Source organism: Salvelinus fontinalis, chromosome 2 (assembly GCF_029448725.1).
Source record: "Salvelinus fontinalis isolate EN_2023a chromosome 2, ASM2944872v1, whole genome shotgun sequence".
NCBI classification, from domain to species: domain Eukaryota; kingdom Metazoa; phylum Chordata; class Actinopteri; order Salmoniformes; family Salmonidae; genus Salvelinus; species Salvelinus fontinalis.
The window spans coordinates 49,142,446-49,156,548 of NC_074666.1; the positions used below are offsets into that span (position 1 = coordinate 49,142,446).

The following is a 14,103-nucleotide window of genomic DNA, read 5'->3' on the forward strand; positions in this document are numbered from 1 at the left end:
GTTAAACAAGTCAAAATATATTTGAGATTTTTCAAAGTAGCCAAAGTAGCCTTTATGACAGCTTTGCACACTCTTGGCATTCTAGTGAAACATTCCAATTCTGTTCTTCATTTTGACAGTTCGTTAAAAAAGTGCTATTTTTTGGTATTTTAGTAGAAAATCTAGCTTCTTTTGCCCCTTTCAATGGTTCAACTCTACCATTGAAATCATGATGAAGAGAAGCACCTTGAGAAGGTCCCTCTACGTCATCTCAAGGGAGGGGTTCGGTATGAAATAAACTCTTCTGGGTGGTACCACCTCAAGGCTTATTATAAAAGCAGGTGACAGTGTGCCTTATTTGGCAATGGTCCTGGTAAGTGGAGTGTAAGGAACATTTCCGCATATGACCAAATTCAATGTTTTTGCTTACCGCTTCATACACATCGGTGCTTTTACGAAAAGAAAGAAAAAACATAGGCTATGAGGACTATACATTTATATTCGTAGCTAAATCCATCGTAACAATGAAATAGATGACAATGGTGGTCATCTTAACTTGTTGTATTTTTTTTTACCAACCACTATTATGATTGGTGGCACAGTCCACTAAGACAGTTAGCTCATAGTTCAATGGTTGTGAATGCTCATCCCTTATTTACAACATTCATACAGTGCCCACACACAAACACTTCTAAAATGTAAAATTATACCTGTGAGGGGTCACATTGGCAGCAGTTGTAGTTTTTTTTTTACAGTACCCAAAACCACTCTGAGTTAATTTGACCATTGGAAAAATAGCTACTGCATAAATATTGCAATGCGGGCTGGATTGAGCACCTAATCTTCATTTTCAAGGTGACGATTGCACTTTTCTTCCCAACACAGTACCAAAAATACACATTTCAAAAGATGTATTTCGTGCCCCCATGGGGTATTCGAACTCACACCGCAAGTGGCAATAGATGGGGCGACAGCTAGCCTAGCGGTTAATTGCGGTGGGCCAGTAACCGAAAGGTCTCTGGTTTGAATCCCCAGCAGACTAGATGAAAAATCTGTCGATGTGCCCTTGAGCAAGGCACCTAACCATAATTGCTCCTGTAAGTTGCTCTGGTTAAGAGCGTCTGCTAAAATGACATGTCAGAAACTTGGTTGGTACCTTACCACTGTGAGGTAACTGTACAGAGCCGTAACTGCTCCCGTTGCACATCATTTTATTATCAGAGCGTGCCAGTGAACTTCTGGTAAGTACGCTTTAGTGAGAAAGTGTTGGGATCAGGTACAACTATGTTTACCCACACCCAAAATGAATGTTTATGAGCAATTTCCCCCACCCACAACTTCTCCCCTGACTGCATTTTCTATTTGAAGGGGTTGAGCAAAGGCTAAAATTGGGGTTGAGAGTTACCCTTTCATAAGATGACCCATTTTATACATATAAATTAACATTAACCCCAATCAGTCTCCTTTAGGATTGCACATTCAGCAAGTGACCAGCAGCGGGAGTTCCCTTTGAATCTATTTTCCCATTCACTGAGTTGGTGGTGCTCATAAAATGTAGCATATCTTCAGAATTAGCAGAGAGCCCACTCTGGCAATTTGATGTAATTGTGGAGTATATTGTTCTAAACAAAGTCTTAAAATGGGTCATTTTGAGATATTAATATTTTTTTATGTTGAATAAATTAATGTGACATTTTATTTTGGAATCAATACATATATTTGAGAGAACACCATAAGGAGTATAATGACACCAAGATGCTGTCTGTATCATGTAGTTCACAGATCATAGGGTCTTACAGGAGGCATGTATATTTCAAAAAAATAGCCAAAACTGGCCACTTGAATCATGATATAATTTTTTTATGGTTTGTAATACAAATGTAAAAAGCATTTCAAACATCCATTCTCCCAATGTGAGAATTGCCAGAACAATCCAAAATACCAAAAATATTTTCAGCTCCCGTGGAATTGTCAAATTTGCTTTTGTAAGGAGTCATTGAAATAACACTACCTGACTAATCAATCTTTCATGTTTTTTCCGCTGCAAAACTAATAACGTATGTGTATGTGTTAGTGGTCCTACCACTGAGTCCAGCGCAGACACTAGGCTGGTGAGGATCTCCTGTCTAGCCGACACCTGTGGGACCCGCAGCTCAGTCCGGGAGTTAGTCCTTATCCCGTCACATCCCGACTTCCTCATCTGTGCCATTCCTCTTCTGAGGGGACACAAAACAGAGGGCTTTCAATAAGTTATCAAGAAGATGAACCGAAACAGTCATTTGTGTCTGCCTGTGTAGATTACATAAATGTGGATGGTACCTCATTTGCATCCCATCAGTCACTTCTGGGAGTAGGATGAAGTTGCTCCTACACTGATCTTGGGTCAGTTTAGACTTTTACTCACTAATGGTTGATGTTGTGATTTTTGATCCCAGATCTGTACCTAGGGGAAACTTCACCCCAGAGCTCGGTTCTGAGTAAAACACTGAACAATGATTCAGTTTTACCCACGTCTGCAGAAAAGGAGGCTGTGTATACATGGTCTAAGTATATGGCATATGCTAGGTAGACAAAGTCATGTCCTGCCATTTAAGGTAGCTAAAGCCTACAAATTAATGAGCAGTAACCAAAAGCACATGACGTTGATCTGGAGTGAATAAGGTGTCTCTGCCATTCATCGTACCAATAAAAGAACAAGAAGCTCACACTGATTTGACAACAGGGTTTGGCTGCATTTTGAATAGTGATAAAACATGGCAGTTGGATGGGGGTCATTTGGGTGGAGGGGGAGGTTTATTCACATTAAGAGGCTTTTAAAAGGCGGTAATAGCCTCCATGTAATATGCTAATACCCAAATCCGTCACACACATGCGAAAGTAACAAATTACGATACGCCTTTGTCAGCCAATTAAAGATAGCTCTGAATATTTATTTTAATCTCTTCATCCTTCATTTGCTCTCCTTAGAAGGTAACTCAGCAAATAACTGTAGAGGTTGGAATTGTCTAGGAATTGAAAGAAAAATGTACCCAAATTCTGTTTGCTCCCGATTAGGCCTCATTTCAAATTTAGGGCTGGCACGGTAATTGGATAATAATTGGATGAAGATCATCATAAATGCTTATTTTATTTTTGTGTATGTGAAACGAACATCTGACTGAAGACAGGGACCTTAAAAATAGTATGGCCATGCTACACTGAGTGTACAAAACATTGGGAACACCTTCCTAATATTGAGTTGCACCCCTTTTCCCCCCTCAGAACAGCCTCAATTCGTCGGGGCATGGACTCTACAAGGTGTCGAAAGCGTTCCACAGGGATGCTGGCCCATGTTGACTCCAACGCTTCCCACAGTTGTGTCAAGTTGGCTGGATGTGTCAAGTTGGCTGGATGTCCTTGGGTGGTGGACCATTCTTAATACCCATACGAAACTGTTGAGTGTGAAAAACCAAACAGCGCTGCAGTTCTTGACACATTCAAACTGGTACACCTGGCACCTACTACCATACCCCGTTCAAAGGCACTTAAATATTTTGGCTTGCACATTCACCCTCCGAATGGCACACATACACAATCCATGTCTCAATTGTCTCAAGGCTTAAAAATCCTTCTTTAACCCATCTCCTCTCCTCCATCTACACTGATTGAAGTGGATTTAACAAGTTCCTAATGTTTTGTACACTCAGTGTATATCTATGGATGGGGTAGACAGGCATTCCTGCGGTTGAGTCCGTTTCCATGGTAACAGTGTGATGAAACTTTCTTGTTCTTTGCGGAAACAAGCAAGGTGTTGTAGCAAACAAGTCTACGGTTGAGCCCCCCGCATTCAGGAGCGGTGGAAAAGAGAAAAAGTGCATATTTTATACCAGTGACCGCAGTCATTTGGCTGACAAATAACAGTCACCCAAAATCCCATGACCATAACAGCCCTAAATGTTCAATGTCATTTGGAAAATGGACAGCCGTGGAGGAGAGAACTCGTAATCTGCCCGTTCGCTACATCCCGCCCCAGAATTTTGGGCAATCAATCACAGGGCTCCATTGGATGGCAACTGTTACAAACTGTTAGCTAGCTGCATTGGCCACCATTGAAAATGCTGCTAATGCTAGTTAGCCAATTAATTATACCTTGTTTTCTCCAAATGTATGTTAGCTAGCTAAGTTAGCTATATTATGTATATAACCCTCATCTGCTGTCGACATCAGGATATGATTTGAGAGTATTAATTAGCTCCAAAAGTGGTTAGTAGCTACATGCTGACACAGCGCATTCAGTCATCCAGTGGCTAACCACACTAAAAACAATATTTTACCAGGTTCCAGTGAAGCAACAGTCCACCACAACATACCCGAGAGGCTCCTGATTAGCAAAGGTTAGTTTGTGTTTTATCTTCCACGAGTATTAAAAACACAGTTTGAAATCATTCTGAGGGTTTTTCTCCACTAGTTTGAACGGGGAATTGGGCTACCCAGAAAAATGTTCTCCGAGTTGTCATAGGGCAATGTTCCAATGATGCTGATATTCCGATTTTTCACTTTAAAAGAATGTCAAACAAAAACCATTGATTGCAAAGTTTACTTTTAACGATTTCCACTGAAAATGTAACATTTACTCGAAAAACTGTGCAGATGTATAGTTTGATAACAGAATGATGGTAAAATCTCCCTCAGTTTTTTATGTGACCACATTATCCAAAAACTCTTAAATATCTACTCCAAATTTAAAGATGTCTGTAGAAAGAATGGAGTGTCAGCTATGATATGACACCTTGAGTTTGACATTTTTTTGTTTGTTTATTGTAATAAAGTAACTGAAGTAGATTAACACCCAGTAACAAAATTATGGTCACAGAATGACATCATGGGTCTCTGACTATACAGAATTGCATAATTATGAATATCATTCTCTTCATGGTGATGTATCCTAAATAGGTACACAGAAGGTAGAAACATTTCCTACTCTCCTTTGCATGTTTGGGTATTATTCTACACACTGGCTATTATTCTAAATTAGCTCCTCCCCCAAACAAGACCAAATGTGGTTGGACCGGAACAAATTTGTACCAATCATAGATGTCTGTTTCATAAGTTTGGACATCACACTACAGCACAGTAGAGTTCAACACAGTCTAGTTCAACACAGTATATTACAGTACAGTACTGTACTCTAGTGTGCTACTGTACTGTTCTAAACTCTACTGTACAGTCCTATACTCTACTTTTCTTTACTGTACTCTATCTACTGTGCTGTCCAAACTTGTGAAACTGTCATTTATGATTGGTTCAGATTTTGACTGATCAAATTTCAACTACTTCTCATCGTCTGATGTCGGTCGGTGCTCAGTGGGTGAGAGGGCTGGTTACAGTATGGAAAGAGAGGGGGCTCATGGGTAGGTGTCAGTAAAAGACCGGGAAAGCTGACATTAACTGGAGAGAGAGATAGAAGAGAGATAGGGGGAGAGAGAGAGGGAGGGGTTGTCCAGACGGTTTTCACACTCTTGCTTTGACCACCACAGGACAGAAAGAGAACGGAAACATTGTGCAGAGCATAACAGTATGCTAGTAGAAGGGAGGATAGTAGCAGGTGACGCAACTGGTTTGTGACTTCTATAAATTCCCATTGTAGCCTATTCAGTTGCAGTCATTCTGTTACAGATTTTTAAGAGTTTATGTTACCAATTTGGTAACAGAATGACTTGTTTAAATCACTTAATAAATCGAAAAACAAATTGTTATCACAAAAACACAAACTAATTGGTAGGTCTACCTTTACTTGTAACTTCTGTGAACTTTCATTATCTTCCCTCATGAAGGAGAGTAACTATAAAATATCTTAAAGATATGTAGATTTTTGGAAACACAATGACAAGACACTAGGCTATATATATTTTTTTACTTACAAAAGGAAAATAATTTCTGAAAAACAATATAAAATGTTGATATTAGTTGCCAGGGTCTTTAACATAATTGTGTTTTGATGTATTTCTAATACATTTTAAGACTTTTCCTGCTAGATGTTTTCTAAGACCACCTTTCTGTCTGTTTGACCAGAAATCAAAGCCTTTACTTATTCCACATTTTTTGGATGGAACATTTATGAAAAAAGTGTATACAGTATATGTCTTAAAATAAATAGACTCAGCTGTCATCTGACACCAAATTTGATGTGCACCTACGAACTTCACGTTGCTCGTGCTCAACAGTAACCAAGGGGGTGGGGCTTAGAAAAGGGTCAATTAGCCTATTTGCAGGGGAGTAAGCCTAACATTTTCATCACAAACATGTTAACTGGACAATATAATCAGTGTCAATACAAAATCAAGGAAAGAAAGGGTAAATAAAAGTGGGAGGGAAGAGTGGGGCATATAAAAAGAAGAATTTCCCCTCCGATCCTGATTCCAGGCGCTGCGTTCTCATGGCAACAGCAATCTGCTCCTTGGAAACTAATCTCGAGGCATTTGAACAATGCAGCTCCGGCCTTTAATCTCTCCAGACACTGGGAGTCATTATCCTAGCCTCTCAGGGCAGCCCCAAACCATAGACTCCACAGTGAGGGAGGGCAGAGACAGAGACAGTCTGAATAGGGCCTCCCCTGAACCAACAGCAAACATAGCCCCTTGAAAACTATTACACCACCGAAATAGATGGCCTCTTTCACTCCCACCTATAAGGCAAAAGAGGCACAAAAAAAATTAGAAGGGAGGCACCGTCATTTTGTTCGCAGCCAGAGAAAGCCACCACCAGTGAACTCAAATGAAGTGTTTTCTAGCTGGCAGTGGTTAGGCTACTTCAAATGCAATGTCACTCCTTCACAAGTACAAATGTCAAAACAAAGAGCATGGAAATTGACAAAGCCACTGATGTTGAGATGAAAAAATGCAAATGAATCAATATGGTTCCGGTTCCAATTTCACTTGTAGATGTCAAACACAATTATTAATGTAGGTGCATGTGACTGAAAAAGCTTTAGGTTTGTTGCTTTGGTAATTTATAATATATATAGGAATACAAAAGGGCTAAAAAACATTGCCATCTTTGACCTTTGGCAAGGACAAAACAAAAACAATTAAACTGTTTGCAATAGTAGCCTCTCTTGCCTTACAGCAAATCATTTCAGACTGTAGCCCAAATATAGCTTGGTCTTACAACATTTATGATACCACCAGGCTACAGTACCCAAAATGTTTTGCCTGTGCCTTGTGAGATAAACTAGCCTCTACCTAGGAAACAAAAAAGAACCACAACAGTATGGCTACACTTCAGAACACTTCCCTGGTATGAGAGTACGCCTTGATCTTAAAACGATAAAATGCTGCTCTAGCTGCCATGCTTAAATGCTCCAGCTAATGACATCCTAACCCATTTGAGTCCCCCCGGGAAGCTGGCACTGTTATTTCCTTCATGTCATGTAAACCTCTGCAGGCTACAGAGGGCTGAGCTGATCCTTTACTTGTTGAATAATTGCCCAAGCATTATTTAGCCAGAGTTATTAGGCTACAATGTACTCAGAATTAGTATAAGGGTTTTCTGAGCTGGTTTTGCACTAAGAGGCTTGTGGCTCTCGCTGCCATTGATACACAACACTTTGCTTATACCCCTTAACAAGCCATTACGGCCGGAGACCTTTTGAAGACCACAACTGTATCTAAATTGTTAGGCTCAGTGCTGATCATTGACTTTTAATTAATTATGTTGATCTTCGGGCATGCCAGGCATGATCCCAGAGGCTGTAGCAGGCCTACTAGGCTGTAGACATGCATTAGCTAGGCTATTATGCCTGCGTTGTGGGATAGGCATATCCATGAGTCATTCTAGCCATTCCTCTGCTCAGACGTTGCTGACGCATGCCAGATCTTATAACACCTGTATAAGTATTTTACGTATCAGCTTACCACATCATCAGTTTGGAGATCCAGCTAATTCTGGATTAGTTCAAATACACGGAACAACTGAGGTTCATAGTTCACAGGTTCATCTTATGGTCATGATGCAGCAGTGTGTAGGAGGGAGATTCGAAGATGTGAGAAGTGTGCAGGAGGGCATGAGACAAAGGAATATGTAGTATTGGTGGGGAAAGCTGTGCATGTTAACTGTAGGGGTACCCATGTTGCTGGAGATCAAAAGTGTCCAGCGAGAGAAAGACTGGTCAAGTTTGCCAGGGTCAGAGTAGCAGGGCTCTATGCTGGACTTTTTTACAAGTAGCACATGAGCACCTAAGTTGAAAACTGTAAGCGCACACAAAGGAATTTAGGAGCACAATGACAAATATTTGTGGTAATAAAGCTAGAATTATTCATTTTTCTTTGGGCAACTAAATAAAAAATTCCAGGTTGCACAGCTAAAATATGTAGGTACGTATGCGAGTAAAATGGTAGCACTATATAGCCCCAAGTAGTACAGGTGTCATATGATGAGGCAGTGACGAGAGTAGTGGAGGAAGATGGGTCCAGGGAGAGGGATCCTAAGAGGTTCCCTGTGAGTAAGGGGAGGCCAATTGAGAGTAGTAGGAATAACGTACTTCAGTAAGGTTTCCACTAGTTACCACAGCCACAATGTCGAAATTGGCTATATCATAAAAATGCATGAAAAGTAAAATTTGTTTTTTGGTCTTCATTTAAAGGTTAGGCACAAAGTTATCAGTGTGATTAAGGTTAGGTTTAAAATCACATTTTAAGAAGAGAAATTGTAGAAATAAGCTGGGTTTATGACTTTGTGAGTGTGGTAACTAATGAAGACACTTTAGTAAGTTTGGCTTCTTACATGCTGACCAAACCGACGCACGCATGCATGTTGATTTTGTACACCCACACCAGACACGGAGATTGAAATATCATAGACTACGAAACAATTATATTAATTTGGTGACAGGTCGAAAAGCATGAATTACATTTATGGCAATTTAGCTAGCTTCCTGTTGCTGGCTAATCTGTCCTGGGATATTAACATGGGGTTGTTATTTTACCTGAAATGCACAAGGTCCTCTACTCCGACAATTAATCCACAGCTAAAACAGTAAACCAAATTCCTTTCTCGTCATCTCTCCTCCTTCAGGATAATTTTTTACTTCTTTGGACTTTATACGGCGGTTGGTAACCATCTTTACGATGCATTACTACGACCGACTGGAATGCGGACATCAGTTCATCTTTCAATGGGTATATACTCTTGAAAACCAATGAGGAAATGGGAGAGGCCGGACATGCAGCGCATTGAGCGTCACAAATAGAACCTATTTCTATTTTGGCGCTTGGCCACGCAGACACTCGTTGAGGCGTGCGATCAGTGTGGGTGCAATGATTGAATAACACGTATGTGTAAATATATTTTGCAGCGCTCGCGAGCAGTGTGGTCAGCATGTGAGCCAACATACCTGGTAAAATAAAATACAAAAATAAAAGTAACATGCACATTCAGTGGCACTTCGAAACTATCTCCTGAGAAGGTCATACATAGAGGTCGACTGATTATGATTTATCAACGCCGATACTGATAATTGGAGGACCAAAAAAAGCCGATACCGATTAATTGGACGATTATTATATATATATTTCTAATAATGACAAATTACAACCATACTGAATGAACACTTATTTTAACTTAATATAATACATCAATAAAATCAATTTGGTCTCAAATAAATAATGAAACATGTTCAATTTTGGTTTAAATAATGCAAAAACAAAGTGTTGGAGAAGAAAGTAAATGTGCAATATGTGCCAAGTAAAAAATCTAATGTTTAAGTTCCTTGCTCAGAACATATGAAAGCTGGTGGTTCCTTTTACCATGAGTCTTCAATATTCCGAGGTAAGAAGTTTTAGGTTGTAGTTATTATCGGACTATTTCTCTCTATACCATTTGTATTTCATATACCTTTGACTATTGAATGTTCTAATAGGTACTTTAGTATTGCCAGCCTAATCTCGGGAGTTGATAGGCTTGAAGTCATAAACAGCGCAATGCTTGAAGCACAGCGAAGAGCTGCTGGCAAATGCAGGAAGGTTCTGATTGAATGAACGCTTTCGAGCCTGCTGCTGCCTACCACCGCTCAGTCAGACTGCTCTATCAAATCATAGACTTAATTATAATATAATAACACACAGAAATACGAGCCTTAGGTCATTAATATGGTCAAATCCGGAAACTATTATTTAGAAAACAAAACGTTTATTCTTTCAGTGAGATACGGAACCGTTACTTATTTTATCTAATGGGTGGCATCCCTAAATCTAAATATTGCTGTTACATTGCACAACCTTCAATGTTTTGTCATAATTATGTACAATTCTGGCAAATTAATTACGGTCTTTGTTAGGAAGAAATGGTCTTCACACAGTTCGCAACAAGCCAGGCGGCCCAAACTGCTGCATATACCCATACTCTGCTTACACAGAACGCAAGAGAAGTGACACAATTTCCCTAGTTAAAAGAAATTCATATTAGCAGGCAATATTAACTAAATATGCAGGTTTAAAAATATATACTTATGTATTGATTTTAAGAAAGGCGTTGATGTTTATGGTTAGGTACACATTAGTGCAACGACAATGCTTTTTTCGCAAATACGCTTGTTAAATCACCCGTTTGGTGAGGTAGGTTGTGATTCAATGATAAATTAACAGGCACCGCATCGATTATATGCAACGAAGGACAAGCTAGATAAACTAGTAATATCATCAACCATGTGTAGTTAACTAGTGATTATGTTAAGATTGATAGTTTTTTTATAAGATAAGTTTAATGCTAGCTAGCACCTTACCGTGGCTCCTTGCTGCACTCGTATAACAGATAGTCAGCCTGCCACGCAGTCTCCTCGTGGACTGCAATGTAATCGGCCATAATTGGTGTCCAAAAATGCCGATTACCGATTGTTATGAAAACTTGAAAATCGGCCATAATTAAATCGGGCATTCTGATTAATCGTCGACCTCTAATACATATGTAATAGAACCATTATTCTGCATTGTGAATTGATGTGGAATTGTATGTTTATTTTCTTATTGTTTAAAAGGAAAACCGATTTTTAAAAAGTTAACATTAAATGGAAGATCGGTGAATTACAACCTCACTAGGCTGCATTCAAAACAAATCTCCCTCATCCCCCGCAATTTGGCGGAGACTCGCGCCTTTAACTTTCAGTTTTGGTCCACCAGCTTCAAACAACTGTAAAAACTATATTGTTTGTTATTGAAATCGAGAAGACATTTCACAGCAATGTTTTCTCACGCAAATGGCAATTGAGCAAACCGTGTACAGTAATCCCTCGTTTATCGCGGGGGGTTACGTTCCGAAAATGACCCGCGATAAGTGAAATCCGCGAAATAGATTTTTTTTTTTTTTTTTACAATTAGCAACTATTACATGTATACAAATACAGTGACTCACGTGTAGGCCGTTTGTTTGTTCGGGAGAAGAACATAGTGATAGGCAGCTGTTGTCGCTCTTTTTTCTTCTTTGCAAAAAGATCCTTGTACACCGACATGCCACCATCGATTACGTTGGAGAACTGTAATGAACGGCTCATCAAAGGGTCCCATTCCTCAGCTACTCGCTTAAGTTCAGTGGCCATTCGCACCATGGTTGCTAAGCGATGTACGTACACATAACTGCACGAGACGACAAAATGATAGCACAATTCGTAGCATGTTTTGATACAAGAAGCGGGAGTGAGTTTTTAGCGAATCAGAATGCAGAGCACAATGCACCAAAAAAAAAAAAAAATGCATTATGAAAATCCGCGAAATAGCGAATCCGCGATAAGTGAACCGCGAAGTGGCGAGGGATCACTGTACAATATTTAGCAACCAGGAAATGACAGAGCGCTTTCTACACTGGCCACTTGACCCGATTTCCCTAGACAACACAGCCACAAAGTCAAAACCGTTTTCCCCATTTTGGGATGCCAGACCAGCGGGAGAAATCAATAGATGAATATCACAACACTGGTGGGTAAGTAAGACTGTGAAACACTACCATTCCACTATTGATGCAGATATATTATGGACATTTTTTAAATTACAATCCAAAAATTCCTAAATATCCTATATGTAGCACCTTTAAGTAAAATTGTCCATTTGTCACATCCCTACTTGTAACATTTACTGAGGTAAATTTACTGAGGTAGCCTAGCGGTTAAGATCTTTGGGCCAGTAACCGCAAGTCCTCTGGCAAGGCATAAAGCAATTTACAGGAGCAATTAGAGTTATGATAAGAGTGTCTACTAAATTAATACAATTTAGAAAATTTGGGCATGGCATAGGTTACTGTAGCTTGCTGCTTTTATATCATGTCTCAGGTAATGCATGCATTGGCTAAACTGCATGTGAAGCTTGTTTGAGGTGAACTTCAGTGATATGTTCATGACATGATAGTAAACTAGCTAGCTAGCAGATTACGACCCTACCGTTACACTTGTTTACACTGAGCTGCACTCGTTCGAAAACATACCTCAATCCAGTGATTAGAAATTGCATTGTACTCCGATTGTCCCATTATCCTAACTGTTACACACGGAAGATTGAACGACTGCTATTTTTTCCGGAAAGCTGCCTTTCATCCTCGTGCTAGCTAGCAGTACCAACGGGAGCCATTGTGTGCCATTCCACAACAAAGGAGCTGATTGGCTGGAATGGCAGTGGTGGCTTCTACAATCTAGCCTGAGGACAAGGGCAGTTTTCCAGTAAAATAGCAGTATTTCAATCTTCTTAATATATCAGTTTGGATATAGGTCAAATGTGGATAACAGTGGCACATCCCATCCCTGCAGGTACCCGACCTATATCTCGTGCCTGCTCCGCATTGTCTTAATCTAACCATTAATACCGTTGACCCCAGTGCAGCTCAGTGTAAACAAGCATAACATCAGTTGGGTCAGAATCTGCTGGCTATAGTACACTAGCTAGCTATACGCCCTACTCCAGTTTAGCTACAATCGGGAGTTTTGAATCCTGACTGTAGCTACCTAACTAGCTATGTAGTCTAACTACCTAACGATAGCTACAGAAGAGTAGTTAGTATAAATGCAAAAATAGTGGATGAGATTGGGAAGAGAAAACTGTGCATGACAGTTGTGAAAGTGTTTTTCAACCAATGTCTATGTGGGCTGCCTGCTAGCTCGCTAGATCATGTTGACAAGATTGAACAAAACGCTTGAGTCTAATTTAATTAGCTAGCGAAACTAGCTAGGTAGGTACCCAGTAAACTTTCACTAAAATAAAATGGTTGACGTGCTCTTGAAAAATGTCTTAATTTATACTCAACACACAAAATGTAATATGCCATCCGTTTTAGCTAATAACAGGCAACAAAACAATGACCGGATAGCTGGCTAGCTAGCTAAATTAGCTTTCTTGATAACGTTAGCTAAACCATCCGTGCGCACACCCAACCAATACTCGTCGTACATCGTATCATTCTGTGAAATGTTGTTTCTCAGTTAGCTGTACACATATAAAATACACAATTTAGCAACATAAATATAATTTAGCCCATACCATTGTCCGCATCTAGCTAGCTAGCTATGGAAATAGCGAGATGGTTCAATCGAGCTGGCCCATCTCCTCCCCCAGAATTCTAATCTGTAATTTCACAATTTGTACAGTCATAAAAAGTCACGTGTGTACAAAAGACACGGTTTTATGTTTGAATGTTCATAAATGTTACAATAACATGATGCATACCTTACCAACATCAACGTTTAAATTGTTTTACACTGTCAATCCCGGAATATGGTTATTCCCCGTTTAATCCAACCGAAATTGTTGGGTAGAATTCCCATCTAAAATCTAGCATTAATATCGGGGTTTCGAAGCCTTGTAATCTGAAACATTGTTGCACAAAATTCGTTAGCAAACCGTTATCACCGAGATTATTTTTCTATTTCCCCCGTTTTTTCTATTTTCTTTAACAGTGGAGTGTGTCCCGTTTCTTTGTTCTGTAGCTAATCCAGTAAAATTGAAACTCATTCGCCTCCACTAATCCAGGTCCAACTCAACAACAGCATCTATTGGCTGTAATTTACATATAGCTAGGATTAAGGAACCTCTGGGAAACCATGGGGGGAAACTCGCCTGGAGAGGGTCGTGAGTTAAACCTGTTGTAAAAACAAACAAACAAACAAATATCACA

General features: G+C 39.7%; 1 protein-coding gene across 7 annotated transcripts in view; it reads right to left on the minus strand.

The window, feature by feature from the left end:
- LOC129820107 (general transcription factor II-I repeat domain-containing protein 1-like) overlaps positions 1–14,103 on the minus strand; it is a 38,292-nt gene that overhangs the window by 23,872 nt on the left and 317 nt on the right. The window contains exons 2-5 of one of the 7 annotated variants that reach the window (XM_055877016.1): positions 13,656–14,068; positions 13,470–13,553; positions 2,299–6,643; positions 2,063–2,195 (exon numbers count right to left, since the gene is read on the minus strand). In XM_055877016.1, the coding sequence (XP_055732991.1) occupies positions 2,063–2,195; positions 2,299–2,309 (144 nt within the window). In that variant the 5' untranslated portion in view covers positions 2,310–6,643; positions 13,470–13,553; positions 13,656–14,068. Of the gene's footprint in view, positions 1–2,062; positions 2,196–2,298; positions 6,644–11,361; positions 12,640–13,469; positions 13,554–13,655; positions 14,069–14,103 lie in introns of those variants that run through there. The other 6 variants (XM_055877025.1, XM_055877034.1, XM_055877008.1 and 3 more) reach the window with 6 other exon arrangements.